Source organism: Dipodomys merriami, unplaced genomic scaffold (genome assembly GCF_024711535.1).
Source record: "Dipodomys merriami isolate MVZ:Mamm:240054 unplaced genomic scaffold, mDipMer1.0.p SCAF_342, whole genome shotgun sequence".
In the NCBI taxonomy this organism is placed as follows: Eukaryota; Metazoa; Chordata; class Mammalia; order Rodentia; family Heteromyidae; genus Dipodomys; species Dipodomys merriami.
The window spans coordinates 831,516-850,340 of record NW_027204960.1 but is presented as its reverse complement, the minus strand read 5'-3'; the positions used below and the strand labels follow the sequence as shown (position 1 = coordinate 850,340).

General features: G+C 49.8%; 1 protein-coding gene across 1 annotated transcript in view; it reads right to left on the bottom strand.

The window, feature by feature from the left end:
• The window catches only part of LOC138803600 (testican-1-like), a 348,303-nt gene that overhangs the window by 66,805 nt on the left and 262,673 nt on the right, over nucleotides 1-18,825 (bottom strand). The window contains exon 5 of the mRNA XM_069987667.1: nucleotides 18,542-18,668. Within this exon, the coding sequence (XP_069843768.1) occupies nucleotides 18,542-18,668 (127 nt within the window). The remainder of the gene's footprint in view (nucleotides 1-18,541; nucleotides 18,669-18,825) is intronic.

Sequence of the window (18,825 nt, the reverse complement as noted above, 5' to 3'; positions counted from 1 at the left end):
TCTGAACTGCCAGCTCCAGGCAGGCAGGGATGTTACCTAACACAGTTTTATAGGAAGAGAAAGGAAGGAAAGGGGAGGGGGGTGAGGAGGGGGGAAGGAGAAAGGGAAAAGGTGGAGAAAAAGGGAAGAGCAAGAGAAGAGAGCCCCGTAGAGGAGCATGTAGTCATCAAGCGATCTAGCTCAGGAGCACTGGGGCAGAAGGAATGGTAGCCACAAACACCCTGATTGATGGAGGTCAAGCTTCCAGGGAGGCAGGACAGTGGGCAGAGGTGGCCGTAGCAGAGCTGAGGAGAAAGCGACCCGGTGAACCTGAAGGCCGGGGCCCGCTCACGGAGGACCTGGGGGTCACAGGACAGGAGCCGGGGCTGATCTGATGGGCCCGAGTGGCTCTGAGCAGAAGCTGATACTATGGACAGACACCAGGAGAGAGGCCACGTTGGCTCGGGTACAAGATGTCGGTGATCTGCACAGTGCCCAGGGAGGGGCAGGAGTGATGTGTTTCCACTGACCTATTATTGTGTACGGGTAAAGAGGACATTTCCTAACGGTGTCAGCTGAAGGGAATGAGAGGAACAAGGAGTCTGACAGGACACCGCGGCTCTGGGCTGGAGAGGCTGCGTGGGCCTGGGGAGGGCGGGAGGCTCTGCGTGACCACGTCACACCGCAGACGCGGGCAGGCAGCGGGTGGGCGGCTCTCGAAGGCCACTCACAGCCACCTCTCCACGGGAGGCCACCCTTGCTCACTGTGGTCAGACTGGCAAGGTGATGACCGGAGAGCAAAACTATTGGGGTTCAACCAGATCTGGGATTAGGCGCCACACCTCTGTCTCCTAGGACGGGAGCAGCTTTGGGGTGCGTGGTAGGTGTGAGGGTAGAAGGGAGCTCGGGGCAGCGCTGGGGGGGGGCGGGATCGCTGGGCTGCGCAGGCGCACCGGCCGAGCCCTGCTCTGTGGGAGCGAGGCCCAGCTGGGGGCTTCAGCTCTCCACCCCGACCATTAGCTGTGATTAGCTCTGGGTTGATAGAAGCCTTGTGAAAGGAGAAGGAGGGGGGGGAAATGCCAGAGAAATTCCAGAGCAATACACTAATATTGTTTTGAGTGACTGAAATGGCAGGTCGGGAAAAATGACAGCTACAGGGGTAAAAATGGGATCTGCCAAACATGCAATCAAGAAAACCTGTGAGCTGTGAAAACCAAGTGACCCCAGGGCCCCTTCTTCCCTCCCACGCTGTTCTGTTCCGTGCCTGCAGGACGGAAGGATCGGGGGCGGGGTGGGAACGGGAGGCTGACGGGGCCAGAGCACCCCGCCTGGCTCACGTGGTGAACACAGGGGGGCCCTGCCCTGGGGGCTCCCACACTGCACCCTTCCACAGCCCCGGCCCGCCCACTGTGACCCCTGAAATTGCTCGGCACGCCGCCCTGCTCATTTTCCATCTCGACCACTGCCCACGACCACAATGGAAACGACAACAAACCGGTTCCCATGACAACCACGCCGGTGCCCCCTGGATGATGCACGCACAGAGACCCCCGGGGAGCAGGGACGGCGTCCGCCGCTCAGGACACTGCGGGGGCCCCGGGGACAGTCCATGGGGAGGACTCAGCCCGAGGGAGCACGCGCTCCTGGCGACTCTGGGGACCGAGCAGCCACACAGCAGAGGTGAGTGTCAGGAGCTGTTTGCCACGGCGAGAGCAACAGACCCCTCATCTTGTAAAACACTACAAAATAAAGTCTCGCTTTCTGGCCATTTCTAACTGAGCCTGACCTGTTTCCTGTCGGTCAGAATCGGGGATGTGCTCTGACACCGACTTTTGAGGCCCAGCCCCTCCGAGACCTCAGGACCAAGGGAACATGACCACACGAGCGTTTTTGGCTGGGTGGGTCTGTTGGTTGGTTGGTTGGCCTGTCTGTCTGTCTCTCTCTCTCTGCATTATCTGAAGGGGTCTCAGGACTGGTGTGAGAATTACGCAATGGCGTGTCACGCGCTGGGCCCGCAGGGCATCCCTGGAAGACTTTGCTTGGGCCCCGGGGCCTCGCGTCACGGATCATGTCTCCTGGTCTATGGGACGTGGCGCAGCTGGCTGCTGAGACGCTCTGGACTGGACCCTGTGTCCTCCACAGGGAGCAGGTGTCCCAGGAGGGCACCCGCAAGAACTCAGCAGACTCCAGCACAGCAGCGGTGGGACCCAAGCTGTGGTCACTGTGGCTCCCAACGGGACGCTGCCTCCGGGGCCCGCGAGCAGCGGCGGGGACGCGTCTCCGGGAGCGCTGCGGAGAGCGGGGCCGTGCCCCCAGCACGCTGCGCGCACGCTGGGCACCTCGAGGTCTGGGCACCTCGAGGTCTGGGCACCTCGAGGTCTGGGCACGCACCTGAGCACAGTGCGGTGGAGGGAGGCGGGCCCCCCGCGGCGGGCCGGGAGGGCTCTCCGTGCTTCTTACCAGCCTGACCTATGCAGATTGTTCTAGTCAGGCACGCCCGGATACCTGACCTTGATGAGGCCTAACGTGCACACCTTGCTGGCGAAGGGATCGGACATGAACCCGTGCTCCCCGCCACCCCGGCGGCGCGAGGGCTGCAGGGGGAAACGCCTCCCCACCGCTGGCGCCCGGAGCACACAACACCCCAGCCGCGGGGCCTCTGCCGTCATTCCGGCCAGCGCCACCTCCGCTGTTCCAGAAACTTCCCATACCTGGGAGCAAGGAGAAGAAAGGACTTCGTGGAGGAAACGGGATCTAAGAGTTGAGCCACTGGGGCCAGAGGGAGGACGAGGAGGGAGCCAGCGATCCTTCCAAATGGCTTATCTACGTGACACACAGAGCTCCAGGAACCTAATAGGCATTAACTAATTCATTTCTCACAGAAGGCCCTTTATCCTCATTTTACAGATAAGGGGAGCAGCCCCGAGCGGCGAGGGAGCTCACTGCGGCCACCTCGCTAACAGGCCACACTGCAACCCAAGACTGAAGCATTCGGTTTCCCTGCACAAGCTCTGAGCTGTGACCCAGAGGTGGCCAGCCTCCCCCGCTGGGCCTCCCCACCCACCTCCACCGCCGCACCTGGCTCAGCTCCTTAACGGGCAGCCAGCTGGAAGAGGGGCCCCTCGAAGCAAGCCCCAGAGAAGTCTTGGACCTCCAGCTCTGAGAGCCTGAAGGTCACACACCAGCACCATAGACCACTGCGAATGCATCCATCAGACTCTTTCATGAGATGCACATTTGGGAGCATTACTTACATATTATTGAATTTTATGTTTTGTCTGCCAGTACTAGGGCTTGAATGTGGGGTCTCACACTCTTCCTTAACTATGTCCACTCCAGGTTGGTGCTCTACCTCTTGAGCTACAGCTCCACCTGTGGATTTTTGCTAGCTAATTAGAGACAGTCTCTCAAGATTTGTCTTCCTGGGCTGGCTTTGAAACCAGGATCCCCAGATCTCAGTCTCCAAAGTAGTTAGGATTACAGGTGTGAACCATTGGCACCCAGTTGTATCATTGAATTTAGAATTCTTTTTTGGGGGGGAGTCTGGTCATGGGGCCTGAACTCTGGGCCTGGGCGCTGTCCCTCAGCTTTTTAGCTCAAGGCTAGCGCTCTACCACTTGAGCTGTGGCCACTTCCGGCTTTTTTCTTTTTTTGCTTATGTGGTGCTAAGGAATCGAACCCAGGGCCTCATGCACGCAAGGCAAGCACTCTACCACTGAGCCACCTTCCCAGCCCCTGAATTTAGAATTCTTTACACATATATTAGGATGTATGACTTGCAAATATTGCCTCCAAACCATGGCTTCTTTGCTGGTTCTCTTAGCAGTAATTTTCAAGGAGCAGAATTGAAAAAAAAATGTTATAATTTTGTGAAACATGCTTTTGGTGTTGTACCTAAGAAACACTTGCTCGTTCCAAAGACTACAAAGATTTTCTGTTTCCTAAAATTTCTGTATTTTAGATTTAGCTTTTACATGTTGTCTGTAAGATACATGATTTAATATAATTTTGCAAATTGGTCATTTTCCTCCTCAAAGTGTTCTGCTTTAGTTCCGTGCATCTTTCCTCTAACACTCTTTTGTACGCAGTCAGTCTTGGATAATAATATTAAGTAGAGGTAGTTTCTTCCCTTTTCTTTTGATGAAATTCCAACTATATGCCAAAGAAGAGAAATTACTGAAGTGTACTTCCATAACTTCTCTTTCACAATTTTCAAAATTCTTCTATATTTCCTTCGTACCTTTTTTTTCTTGACTAAATTATTTTAAAGGGAACACTGTGTTGTTAATGTCTCTTAAAATATGAAGCATTGTCCCATCCATCATACTTAATTATTCCCATTGTTTCCAATCATTTTTCCTTAGTATCTCCCAAATAACTTTTCCTGTATAAAGTTCAGTTGATTTGTTTCAGTTTACCGCAATTTATACCATACTTGGTGGCTATGTTTCCCACTCTCTTTCTTCGGTAGCTAACTATCCCACATCTCTAGCTACACATTCTCTCATGTACAAAGTGGGTCCATGTTTTGGACCCCTACAAGGGTCCATGCTCTGATTCTGTTGTCCTCCATTGTGGTTCTCCAGTACATTCTTTGACCCCGAGTGCCCTGGCAAGGCGAGTTGGGACTGACTACATTTACGTTCATCTCCTCTTTCCAGAAATACTTCACCAGAGAATAAGCAATACTAGCAGTCCACTAGAGTAATGCTAAGAGTCAAGCCAGGTGCTTGATCCTATTCAGAAGGCTGATATGGGAGGGCCACAGTTCACAAGGCCCCGAGTTCAAGCCCCAGTGCTGACACCAAAAAGAGAAAAAGAAAGAAAGAGAAAAAGGTCATTCTAAGATTTACCAGGGGGCTCAGATGCCAAGAGCGTGAAGTTCACCAATCAACCTTCAATCAGTCCAGTGATTTTATTCATTGATGATGGTTGTCTGCAGATGCATCATTGGGGTGGAGAAATGATTTTCCCAAGACTATTATCATTCCTCCATTATTGCACTGTTCTTTTCCTATAAATCACATTCCCATCCTGAATAGGAATTCAGAACTTCCACTGAAGTGTGATTTGTAAAAATAATAATAATAATAATGGGTACATGTTTAATAATTGCCTTTTAAAAAAATTGTCTAATTTAGCATACAGGGCTGGATCCCCAGTGAAGCAGTTTATATTCATGTTTCCTTCAACAAGATGTACTTTTAATGATTGTATTTTCCAACTCTAGGCATTTCATTAATCTGGTGGGTTTTGATAGTGAATAATTCATTGCTGAAGTTTTAAATTGCCTTTTGTATTTAAACATGTTGCGTGCTTAAGCTTATTTTATATTCTGTATCAGAAAAATCCATCACTCAAATTCTTGGGGGTCTGACTCCACTCTTGCTTATGCTGCCTCTTCTCACAGGCGTCTTTCTATGCCTTAAAGGACTGACGCTTGCTGACCAGAGTCTCTGAACCCTGTGAAACTTGAATTGTGAACTCAGATCTTCAGGGAGGAGACTTAAAAGGGCGCTTCTTCCGAAACCCCTCGTGCATTCCTTTCCAGAACCACTCTAAGTCAACTTAACGGCTTCCCATTTCCTGGGTCATGTAGAAGATAAATTTGAACCAAATACTCAGGCCTAGATTCACTGTGTGTGTGTGTGTGTGTGTGCGCTTGTGTGTGTGTGTGTGTGTGTGTGTGTGCTTGTGTGTGTGTGTGTGTTACAGATCAGCTTACCAGCCAGTAACTGCTCTGATTGATATATACCTCTCCCCTCTACGTCTTTATTACTGTCTATACCACCCTTGTGTTACGTGAACAAATGCAGCTTCTCTGTTATAGATGCATAGCTCAGTCCTTTCTCAGAGCCCATAACTGACAGCTATTTCTGTTGTTCTGCTTCACTATCAGGCAGACCTTAAAACATCAAATCTAGACTTGTAAAATAATATTCTATGAAATGAGCTCCAAGAAAAGGAAACAGGAGGCCTTTGCAGTTGCCATTGTTGCTGGGTTTTGTTTTCTTTTCCTTTGGTCTGGTTTGTTAGTTTGTATTGGGAGGGAAAAGGGGGCCACAGAAAAGGTGGGACGAGCGTGAGCACATACAATAGTGATGCTACAAAAAACAAAAACCAAGAAAGTCTAATCTACCCTTGAATCCCGAGTAAACATTCTGAAAGCCTGGATCTGTGGGTCTTAGTTCCCACTTCCCACCTACTTAGGACTTAATGGAATTAGAACCAGCCTCTTGGTAAGAGGCAATGGTCAACATCCTGTCTGGTTTTCAGTGTCATCTCCCCGTAGCCAGGGATTTCCCTTAACAATATGCAAGCCCAGTCATTCCAAAGGATTTGTGTATTATATGCAGCTAGCCATTTTCTATCAGAGGATTTTGAGCTCCTCTAGCCTATCAAATAGCCAGATAGACACTGTGCAAACAATTCCCAAGTGATGCGGTCACTGCCCAGGAGGAGGAGGTAGTGCCTGGCACTGTCAGAGTTCAGAGGAAAGGCATGGTCTCACCTGGCACCAAGGGGCTTCACTGAGGAGCTGGTATTTAGAATGAACTTACAGTTCAAGTCACATATGAACACGATTACTCCTTTTTTCTTAGTGAGAGTAGATGTGGGCAAGGAAGGCTCAATCCCTTCTATCTCATTCAAGGTAAAACAAGGAAGAGGTGAGCTAAGGATTATAGCTGAGCAAGTGTGTATTCAGCATGTAAAAGGCCAAGTTAGACCTATCCCCTCTCTACGGTACCTCTACCTGTACTTAAAGTACCCAGTAATTGGGTTGCATGTTGATTTGTTCTAAAGAGAGATCAAAGAGATGGTCTAAGACAAGCGATATCAAGAACATGTAGAAGACATGAGAAATGAAGCCTATTTAGCTCAGGGCTGGGTTCACCCCACCTGTCCTGATAAGACATCATCATCTTTCAGGTGCTCTTCTGGGGTAGGGAGCGGGGGTGGGGAGCAAATGAACCTTTCTAATGAATATCTCACCAAACCGATTCCTACAGCACCTGGTGTCTTATCTGGCTGCCATGCGGAGCCTCTCTTTAGGGAGCCTTGGGTTTCAAAGCAGTCCTCAATGACTGCGGAGAAGAGCTTGGCAGAATATAGTCTTTTGGACCCAGGATATTCCCTGCTGCTAGGTGTAAGCAGTTCTGAGCATTTCCCTGGGCAGGACCTGCAGCTCAGGAGGGGCTCTCTTGCCAGAGAAGGCACTTTTGTTTTGTGCAAGGTACAGAAATATCCCAAAATGTTTCCCTTGTTTTAGAAAGGGGGAGAAGGGGTGTTGCTTCAGTGAAGAAATGAGAGCATCATTAAAGTCGTTACCTTCAATATTCAGTAAATGCAACAATTCCTGGTAACTCTAATTAAAGAATAAGGAATTCCTTAATTCCCTCCCGTACCACTCAGGCCCTAGCCTGAGGCTTAGAAAAACAAGCTCAGCTTCTCTGAGCAATATCTATATCTGGGACTGGAATGTTCTGGAAAATGCTGAAAGAAATCTGACTGTACTCATTTGAGCAGTATGTCAACAGGGAATATGTTGTTTTGTTTCTTTTAAAGAAAAACAAAAGCAACATGATCGTGAGCTTAATTAAAGTTGTTTGTAATGATTTAATTAGATTTTATAGCACTGTGAATGTTCATATGGCCAGGGACCTTTCTGTCTTTTCTAAGATTGGTAGGTAGAGATCTCACGTGTATTACAATTTTACCTAACCCCTAATTTCATCTCCTGATGAGGGAGGGACAGGCATCATCATCATACTCAGGTAATTGCTTGATCAGATGGCTTAATTGTGCTCTCAACAGCACCGACAACACGTAGGCTATTTTTCCTAATGTGTTTTTAACAAAAGCACTAACTAATTACATGGTTTTCTACTCAGGGCAGTGGAGATGAAGAAATGAAAATCTATTCTTCAAATCTCTGTTAAATGCATGTTTGCATATAGAACACAGAAATAAGTGGTGAAATAATTAGCTGAATTGCCTCCTTCTGCTCTAACTTCACGACTCATCTGCATGCTGAAGTAGTCTGTGTAAATCCTAGAGCTGCATTTTCACCATGGATGGTGTTTGAACATCTGTGATTTCTGAAAATGTCATAATAACCACTTTGCCTGCAAGTCTATCCTGGGGAGCCAGAAAAGACCATGTTATCTTGGCATGTCTAAAAGCAATAGAGGCTTAGGAGAAGTAAGGATAAATGTGCTCCTGCTTAGAAGAAAGTGTTAGGCATGAGGCCAAATGGTCTCACAGAGTCCCGAATTTAACTAGCATTGAATTGACTTTCGTTTAGGTGAACTTTCTCTTCAACTAGACAACATACTTAGTTTAAAAACTTGTCTCTTAGCCTATAGGAGAAAAATTTTTGTCAGCTACTCACTGGACAAGGGGTTAATATTCAGAAAGTATAAAGAGCTCAAACACTTAAACATCACATAAACCTATAATACATGGTCAAATGCATTGGGCAGATTAATTCTTCAATAAAACAACACAACTTGCCAGTAAATACACAAAGGTTTAACATCACTCTCTGTAAAGGAAATGCAAATCAGAATAAAACAGTCCATGTTACCCAAGTCAGAACATCTCTCCTTAAGAAAACAAATACTAATGGGAAGGAATGGGAAGGGGAAACAAAGGAAGAGGCTACAATGCTTGATAAGAAATGTACTCATTATCTTGCCCATGTAATTATAAGCTGTACAGTATTTTCACAATAAAAAAAAGAAAACAAATACCACATGCAATCAAGGATGGAGGAGAAACTCATTCTATATTGTACTATTTTATATATGTGTGTATGTGTTATACATGTGTACTTATATCTACTGGGAATGCAAATGAGTACAGCCGCTGTGGAAGTCAGCATGGAAGCTCCTCAGAATCTAAAACTAGAACTACCACATGATTCTGCACGTGGACCACCCTCAGGCATATCTCAGGATGTGAGTCAGTCCTCCGTATTCATATCTATAGCAACACTACTCACAATAGGCAAGTTACAGAATCGGCCTATGTGCCCATGAACAGATGAATGGCTAAATATAATGTGGTACATATGCATACTCTGGAGTACCATTCAGCCATAACAAATCATGTCACTAGCAGGAAATGGATGGAACTAGGTAGCGTGTTAACTAAAATATGCTAGACTCAGAGAGATAAATATTGCATGCCTTATTTTAGAAACTATATATAAAGTTTTATCTATCTGGACATGAACATAAATGGGAATTATCTGAGGGGAGAACAGAGCATCGGAGGGAGAGAAGGATAAGGGGAGAATATGATCAAAGTGCATTTTATGCATGAAAAAGTCCTAGTAAGTCCATTTTTTAATCTCAAGGAGGATTTTTTTGGAAAGGGCAGAAGGAAGGGTGGAAAATTAAATAGAGGTTGAATATGAGCAAAATATTTTTCATGAATGCGATGAACACATCACAGCAAAATTCACACATTGTACAATTAATATGCACTGATGAAAACTAGGAACAAATATTATCTCATACGCCTGGCTACATCCGTCATCCCTAGAAACACAGCACACCTGTATCACTCTTCCTGGCTCAGAATACTGTCTTGAAATGGAGAATTTGAAGTCACCAGTGGATTTGATATTCAGACAAGTGACTGTGTTGAACACTACTATTAAAATTTTACTCAGCCCAATACACATCTGCTCTCTCCATTTTCTTCTGCTAATAAAACCATCATGAAATGGGCTCCACCTGTAGCCTCATCAGCCTGGGCGTGGTGCTTGGTTATAAACGGACGGACACACGGCTCAAGATGAGTGACTACAATCCTTCCTACGGTGTAACATAGTCGGTGGTAAATTTGAGAACAAGTAAATCCTGAGCTTTCATAACCTGTGTTTCTCTTCAGAGGAGACAGACCTCTTGGAAGCCAAATAGAGACAAAGAAAAGCAAATGACGGAGCAAGTGCAATGTTATGAATGATGAATTTTCCTTTCTTTTTTTTCCCTGAGGTCTGGTAACCTCAGTGTATTCTCTATCCTTGCATAGCAGAAATTCTTTGTTTGCTGATTTAAGCTAAGTTTGAGTTGTATGTTGTTCTCACTTAAAGTTAAAAGCATCCTGATAATACAACTGGGATTTTACAGCCTTACAGCTTTTTTCCCCCTTCTCTCCACTCATGGAGGTTTTAAAAAACCTAACTCCTGGGGCTGGGAAGGTGGCTCAGTGGTAGAGCGCTTGCCTTGCATGCCTGAGGCCCTGGGTTCGACTGCTCAGCACCACATAACCAAAAAGAAAAATGCTGAAAGTGGCGCTGTGGCTCAAGTGGTAGAGCGCTCGCCTTGAGCTGAAGAGCTGAGGGACAGCGCCCAGGCCCAGAGTTCAGGCCCCACGACCGGACCCCCAAAAATAAAACAAAAAACCCCCCTAACTCCTGAGTCAGGCTGGAGTTCAAATAACCTATTGAGCTGCATGCTGTCTATTCTATGTTAACCTTGAAATAGGATTTTTCATTTTTTCCTTTCACAAGTTTGTTTTTTTTTGAGGGGGGGGGTCAGTTGTGGGTCTTGAACTCTGAGCCTGAGCTCTGTCCCTCAGCTCTTCAGCTCAAAGCTAGTGCTCTATGACTTGAGCCACAGCGCCACTTCCAGTTTCCTGGTGGTTCATTGGAGATAAAAGTCTCATGGAATTTCTTGCCCAGGCTGGCTTTGAACCATGATCCTCAGATCTCAGCATCCTAAGTAGCCATTGGCACCTGGCACAAGATTTGTTTTTTTGCTTTTTTGGTCGTGGGGCCTGACTCTAGGCCTGGGCGCTGTCCCTCAGCTCTTCAGTCAAGGCTAGCGCTCTACCACTTGAGCCACAGCGCCACTTTCTGTTTTTTCTGCTAATGTGGTTCTGAGGAATGGAACCCAGGGCCTCATGCTTGCGAGGCAAGCGCTCTACCACTGAGCCACCTTCCCAGCCCTACAAGTATACTTTTTTAAATGATGCCAACAGTTAAAACATAAACATACAAAACAAACTGAGCAGAAAGCTTCTCTTCACAAGTTAATTTTCACTTAAAGATAACATTTCACTTTGGGACTGGTAGTGGTACTTTCTTCATTTGATTTTTTAAATTAGATGGAATGATACAGAAAATAAAACAGTACAGCCCTTAAGCACAATGTCATGGTAAAGAACACTGGCACTGGCAGGCCCCTGGAGGGCAGGGCAGCTGAGGAAAGCCAGTTTCTTACCCACCACCTGTCCCAATTACACACCACCTGTCCCAATCAGCCTGTCCTTCAGGGGCTCTAGCCCGAAACTGTTCAAACTCGCAAACAAAGTTATATGCTAAAGGTTCCTGCTGACTTCGGCCATATAAACACTGCTACAATCAAACTCTGCGTGACCTCTCTGATCCCCACCAGGAGTTTGCCCGAGAGCGTACCCCAATAAGCTTTCCTTCCTTCACCTTTACCTCCTCCTGCGTGTTCTTTTCCTCACCTAAAACCTTACAAATACATGTTCAATAAATGCTGTGTTTTCACTGCTATTGGTATTTAGATATTACTGTCGTAGTGACTGGTAGATAACCCCATATTCACTCTGTCCCTCCTTTAATTACTTTCAGATTGTGGCTAGGCACATAGTTGTGACTAAAAACTGCATTTCCCAGCCTCCTTTGCAGCTTGGGGGTAGCATGTGATTAAGCCCTGGCCAACAGAAAATGAGCAAAAGTAATGAGGTGGCTTCTAGCCATTCCCCTTTTCTTCTCCAGGCACCCCGGCCCCAGGGACAGAAGCTCCACAGTTACAATGACTGAGAATGACCACACTGCAAGCTCGGGGGATCCGGCCAACCGCCGCCCTCCCTGTGGGGACTGAATACTGACCTCAGGCTGCTCGTGTAGAGAGTTTACATGAACGAAGAGACAAAAGCGGATCCCACTCAATTCTGTCCCATTTGGGTTTCTGTGACAGGAGCGAAAACCTCAGTTCTAACTGATATACAATTAATACTTTAAATATTATTTGCACATACTCCTTCCAAAAGCCTGAGGGACACAAGGGTGAGTACAATGAACCTAGGACAAGGGCCGGGCGCCAGTGGCTCACGCCTGTCATCCCAGCTACTCAGGAGGCTGAGATCTGAGGATCGCGGTTCAAAGCTAGCCTGGGCAGGAAAGTCCGTGAGACTCTGATCTCCCATGAACCACCAGAAAACCAGAAGTGGTGCTGTGGCTCAAGTGGTAGAGTGCTCGCCTTGAGCTGAAGAGCTGAGGGACAGCGCCCAGGCCCAGAGTTCAAGCACCATGACCAACCAAAAACAAACAACAAACAATAACTAGGACCACTCTATTTAATAAACCAATAGCTGGGGTGGGAGGAGGGATCAGACTGTGGAACTGAGCTCTCGTTATCAGATGATATGTGACTTTCCCAGACTATGGAGGGAAAGGTGTGGCGAACAAGGCCTGAGGAGGAAAGGCGAAATGGGGCCTCTGCCATCGGGGATTTGTCCTGAAATCACCACTGTCTAATGTCCAAAGCAAACGCACTCATTAGAGTTGGCTAGGTGCCATTTTGTATTTTCCTAAAGTCTCAAAACCCTCATGGTTGGCTTTTTTGAAGCAGTAGATCAGAATAGTGAAATCTATGCTAGCCGGTTCCCAGACTGCTGACGTCCACCGGGCTGTCTGCATGGAACTCTCTTCCTGAGAGGATCCAGACGTGGCCAGGGCCGCCACTCCTGTCCCCCAGTGCTGCCGAGAGGAAGCGTGCTGAGGCTCCCCTGGCTCCTGCGGCCTTCACGGATGCCCGGTGCCCCTGCCTCCCTGACCACAGGACTTATATCCAGCTAACTACCAAAGAAGCTGAAAGCAGAGGCAGGATTCAAGTGGCAGAGTACCAGCCTTAAGCAAAGAGTGCTAAGGGACAGTGGCCAGGCCCTGAGTTCAAGCTCTAGTATGAGCGTGCACATGCACATGCCACATTCACACATGTATGCACGCACGCACGCACGCGTACACACACATACACACACACACACACACACACACACACACATAAGAAAAAGCAAGACCTCACTCATGAACTATTTACAAAGACCATTCTCCCCCCCATGGGTCTGGATCGTCCGGGCCTACCCCAAAAGTTCCCAAATAATGACTGCTTCTGCTGCTGGAGAGAAAGCCCCAGAAACGTCTCATTCCTGACAGGCACAGAGGCCGGATGCCGGGGAGCCTGAGAAAACCTGGCCCCCAGAGCCCTGGGGAAAGGCCTCACAGGTCCACGCCCTTGATTGTTCCAGCCTTCAGAAGCTCCCGTTGCTGAGAAATGTCGGCCCCCAGAGACTGCGCTCGCCAAGAACTTTTCAGACATGACCTTTACTTGGTCGCAATTGTTGGAGACCATTAAGATGCGCCGAGGAGATAATAGCATCCACAGTGACAATACACTGCAAGAAATGCCAGCCGGGGAGGCGGGCACGCCCGGCCACTGCCCCCACCACGCTCACTTTCAGAAGGGAAGAGAAATGTTTTCCTCTGCAGCGCCCTCAGCTCCCCATCCCTCTTCTTTGTCTAGACATAAATGAGCCATTTGCTAATTGTTTAACAGCGATTAAGAAAGTTAAGTGTGAAGGGGAGAGGCAGAGAAAGCAGATGGCTGTTTGTGAGCTTGCGTGCCAATTACCAGCAGCTGAGCTGGGGCCACAGCCCAGAGCTGGCTCTCGGGATACCTGGAGGCCCGCAGCGCCTGGTCCCTACAGGCCAGCCTGGGCCCTGGGCTGCAGGCTGGGAAGAGAGCAATGCACCCCAGACGTCAGAGCCCCGGTCCAGGCGTCCGTGAAGCCATCCTTTCCTGGTCATAAAATCCCTCTAGAGTCAGGAGTAGACCAGCGGGGACCTGCCCTGCGCCCTCCTGCGCTCCCCAGGCCCGCGTGCTTGTGACTGGTGCTAGTCAGCAGTGTTCAAGCTGCTTTTCCCTGGAACATTCCATCTTTCTCTGCAGGTAACAAAAGAGAAAGGGTTTCTCAGCTCCCAGATGTACCAGGTGAAGCCGCAAAGCTGTTGGCAGGAAGGCCTGCAAGTCCAGCCAAGACGAAGATGAAATCCTTCGGACGGCTGGGCTTGGGCCCAAAGTGACTTTCACTGTCTGAAATCCAGTTGCCAAGACCAGCTGCCACCTCTACACCGCGTTAGCTGGTGCCCAGGCCGTGCTGGAGCAGCCCCTGAGGACTGCGCTTTGGGGATCCGCACAGTTCACCCTGCCTTCCGGTCCTGCCCAGACTTTCTTTCCTTCTTATACAACTGCAGGCAGATGTAAAACTGAACAATCAACCCACCGTCTACCCATCTGCTCATCCACCAATGGTCAGGTCATTCCAGGCAAAGTCCAGCCCTGTTCACGTGCTCTTCAACCCCTACTAGCCACGACCCCTACCTGTTTCTCTAGACTCATTCCTGCAGTAAGTCAACCCCCATCTCCACCCTGAAGGTGACAGCCATGTTGACATCGGGGCTCTAGTGCGCCACCCCCCGCCCCGCCCCCAGCCTTGCTTCCTGTTCCTCTTCATGCCCCTCCTCCTGGAGACAGGAGCCCCCTGACCCGTCTTTTGCTCATTCTTTCCAGTCTTGAGATCTCAGTGGGACCAACACCTCCTCTAAGAAGACCGCTGACACCTCCAAACTGGGAGATGGCGGAGGACTTTCAACAACTATTGTCTTGATCTGTTTTCTGGTGCTGTAAGAAAATGTCTGAGGTTGGGAACTGTATGAAGAAGTTTATCCAGCTCGCAGGGCCTCCTGGGCTACACATGCATCCTGATGATGGCATCTTAGTGAGAGTGTGAGACAAGATCTCGTGTTAAAACAGGAATCCAGAGCCCTGGCCGAGGCTGGCTAAAAGAGACTCAGTCCACACCACCGGTGCTGATCTCTTCCAAGGGCCCAGCTGATCCAATTACCTCAGAGGAAAGCTGACTTCTTACTGGCCCCACCACAGCCACTGGAACCCAATAATCTTCCAAACCACCTGTTCTTCTGCTAGTAGATCGCTTCTCAATTTGTCAATCTTCCTTGTAATTTCCATGAAAACTGGGACTTTGTCTGCTTCATCCTTAGCCATATCCCTAGTACTTAGCCCGGTGATTGACACACCATTAGAAAGGACTCAATAAGTATTAATTGGATTTCTGCACTACATCAGCTTTCCTTGCTGTGATATCCTAAGCAGTTAAGGACTGCCTAGGGTAAAATGACGCTGGCTGTCCAGAAGCTGAGCCCAGGGTCCCGGTCTACTTCCCCTCTGAGTGGGTTGAGTGGGCGGCTGGCCTGCAGTGTTGATTCCCGGCAGGGTGGCTCCACGGCTCCACGGAATTGGAATACACTGGTGCCGTGCATGTATGCGGGTACCGCATCTCAGACTGTGAATTCCTACCGATGCTCTCTTTGATCCTGGGAGGGGGAAGAACTCTGAGTGGCTCCCTGGAGTGGGATCACTGAATAAGCCTGCCTCAGACGAGAGTCCTAACAGCCCTCAATTCTAGAAGCCTCCGACTCTCCAGGGCCCAGACACAGAAGGAAAGTGTATCTGATGTCCCCCAGGGAGAGACAGCAGTGTCAAAGGTGGGCTGACACTCAGACTGCCTTCCTCCAGACACGCCAAACGGCTCTGCACAGGCTTCAGGGCCAATCAATATACACGCACAGCTAGAACTTGTCATTATGGGGTGTAGGTTTCCATGGTGATGGCATGATTGGAAAACAACACATTGTTGCCCAAACTATTTTTTTTAATGAATTTGACTCAGCAATATGAAATCACCTTTGGTTATCTATGCATCCTGGCCTCCTCTGTCCTTTCCTGACGCTAATGATCCACAAAGACCAAATCACCACGGGCTGGGAAATCAGTCATTCATTATGTTAAGTGAGCATCCACTACTATTCTCCAGTGATTTGTCGAGTGGTCATGTGTTCACGAGAAGCAAGTAAAATGCCCTGTAGTAAAGCCACCGGGCTCGGGGCAGAGGTCTTGAATGACGCACCCACAGCTTTGATGGAAGCATAGTTGATCCATTTCACTCGGGAAGCAGAGAGGAATCAAGGACACTGATGCCAAGAATCATTACATCTTCCCTGCCATACTGCCGCTCCTCCATCCCTCTTCTCTGTGTGTGTGTGTTTTTTTGGGGGGGGGCTGTTTTGTTGGTCAGTCGTGGGGGCTTGAACTCTGGGCCTGGGCGCTGTCCCTCAGCTCTTCAGCTCAAGGCGAGCACTCTACCACCTGAGCCACAGCGCCACTTCCAGTTTTCTGGTGGTTCCTTGGAGATCAGAGTCCCACAGCCTTTCCTGCCCGGGCTGGCTTTGAACCTGACCTTCAGATCTCAGCCTCCTGAGTAGCTGGGATGACAGGGGTGAGCCACCAATGCCCAGCACTTCTGTGTTTTAACCTCAAACAGAAGTGGGGGGAGTGACGGGTTCCAGACAGAAGACCATGGGTGTCAAACCGCCACAGGCTTTGTCTCTTGGGATGCCAGTGTGCCGTATTTAGTAGCTTGGTCCCTGGCTTTGGACCCTTTGCACGATGGGACCCTGGGGGAGGAGGTAAGGCCTTCCTGCTTCTCTGGTGCCTTCCTGCTTCTCTCTCTGCTGGACGGCTGCCGTGCAGTGAGCAGCGTCCTCAGTCCCACACTCCCATCATAATATACTCTGCCATCACAGGCCAGCAGCCACAGAGCCAGACGGCGGTGGACTGAGACCTCTGCGACCACGCCCACGCGGTTCCCTGTCATCAGCTGACTGTGTCCGGCGCTTTGTGACAGCAGTGGAGGGCTGACTTACATACCACATGTGAAGAGCGGGAGGAACAAGCCAGCTTCTGCCAAGGCCGCCATAGCGGCTCTCCTTTTCTTCTGGGAGGAGTTTTAAGGTGGGGAAACAGAATTCAGGCAGGCAGGTGCTGCTGGCCTTTGTAGACTATGCCCAACGCCACACCGAGATCAGTCCAAGAATCAACGCAAGAGCTTCTTCAAATCCCAATCCTGCCTACTAAGCCAGCTCTCTACCGGTACCTGAAAGCAGGCGACTTCACGTATACAAAAGGCAATGTCACAGCCCAGACCGGGGTCCCTGACCAGCAACTATTCCCAGAGACATTCCCCAAGCAACTGACAGTATTTCAAGCCACCACATCTGGCAGGCGGCAAGGTCAGGGCCATGGGGACCTGGCCTTTTAGTTCCACCTGTGAATAAAAAAAGTGCCAGAGCAGGTTTTGCCCAGGGCTTGATGACTGCATACCTCTTGAACACAGAACCCTAATCCCCTGCTGATACCTCATGGCTGGACTCCAGTCTCCAGCTGGAGTATCGGGTTGTTCATTCCGGAGTTGAAGGCAATTATTTGAACAGTACAAATCGGATCTTCACGAAGACAGAAGCATTAAAAGGAACTGCTAACTCTGCCAATGCCCTGGGCTGGGTGTTTAGCTAAGGATCTTGGCCAGAACTGGGATGGCTTATTTTTTTAGTCACTAAACTCTGTCTCTGTCATCCTGGCAAACGCACAGCGCGCTGCACACATGAGAATCCCCGGCTGCTCTCGACCCAGTACTACTTCTGAGCACCCATCCTGAATGCGCCCCATGTCGAATACATGCAGATGTCTTCCCACCCGTGTTTTCTCCCATCCGTGTTTTCTGCCCAACTGGCAGTGGGCAGTAGGCAGCTACTGAAAGAGGGAAGGAAGACCTGTCCTACACGTGATTCTGGAACGGCAAGGAATCAGACTGCAGGGCCTTGCTAACACAAGGAAAGTCACCTTTATATACGCCAGGTAGTAAGTGCATGTCCTTCACATGGTGTCATCTGTTCCCTCGCTCTCTTCCATCCCCTCCCGCCCATCTCCTCCCTTGATGAACTCTACTTTCGGTGAACAAAAGCATAGGATGCACGCATCATCACAAGATCATTAGGGGAAAGTGGCTAGGGCCCAGAATCACCAGAATTCACCTCGGAGCTGGACTGCCAGAGAGCTTCCCCAGGGCCCGGCCATTCCCTGCGGACTCCACAAGGGCTCACAGAGGAGAGAAGCCATCAGCGCCCCCGCAGCAGGGGGAGGGCGGCGGGGCCAGAGGAAAGGACGGAGACCCACACAGCGCCACACAGCACGGGGGCCGGGAGCAAGCAGGGCGTTGACAGCGTGCTGTCCGCGGGCTCCTCGGCCCAGGGGAGCTGCCAAGCAGCTCTGCTGCTGCTGGATGAGGTGGGCGGCGGCAGAGCTCCCGTCCCGACACGCACGGTTCACAAGGTGGTGACCCGAGCCCCTGCCCCCTTAGACCCAGCTGTGTGACCCGCATCCTCCACTTCACTCCTCCGGGCCCCTCTGGGTTTACTTCCGGGTCGCAGGCAGTTATACACCGCTTTCCCTGGGGTGCCTCTCCGGCAGAGCGCTCTCTGAGCACATCTGCCTGCCAGCTGTTCAATGGCAGGGCCCTGAGCCACCAAGGGACTCAGACCGGACGCATGAGCAAACCTGGGGGCTTTCTAATGACTGAAACAATGAGCACCGTGAAGACTGACCTTGGAGGTGTAGGTGTGGCCGTCCGAGCCGCAGACCATGGCTGACTGCGCCGAGGGGCAGGGCTTGCACTTGACCAGACTCGACGGACCAACCCAGGGTTGGTGGGCCGCGCCGCCCTTCTTTTGCCTAAGAAGAAGAGGGGAGACGTTAGCTCAGGTTTTACTCCCCATTAGTCCTTTCAGGCTCGCAGAATACAAGATGGAACACGTAAATGAAATAGCCCTCCGCCAGGCAGGGGGGACCCTGACCACCCCAGCCACGCGGCCATTCCTTCACGCTCACT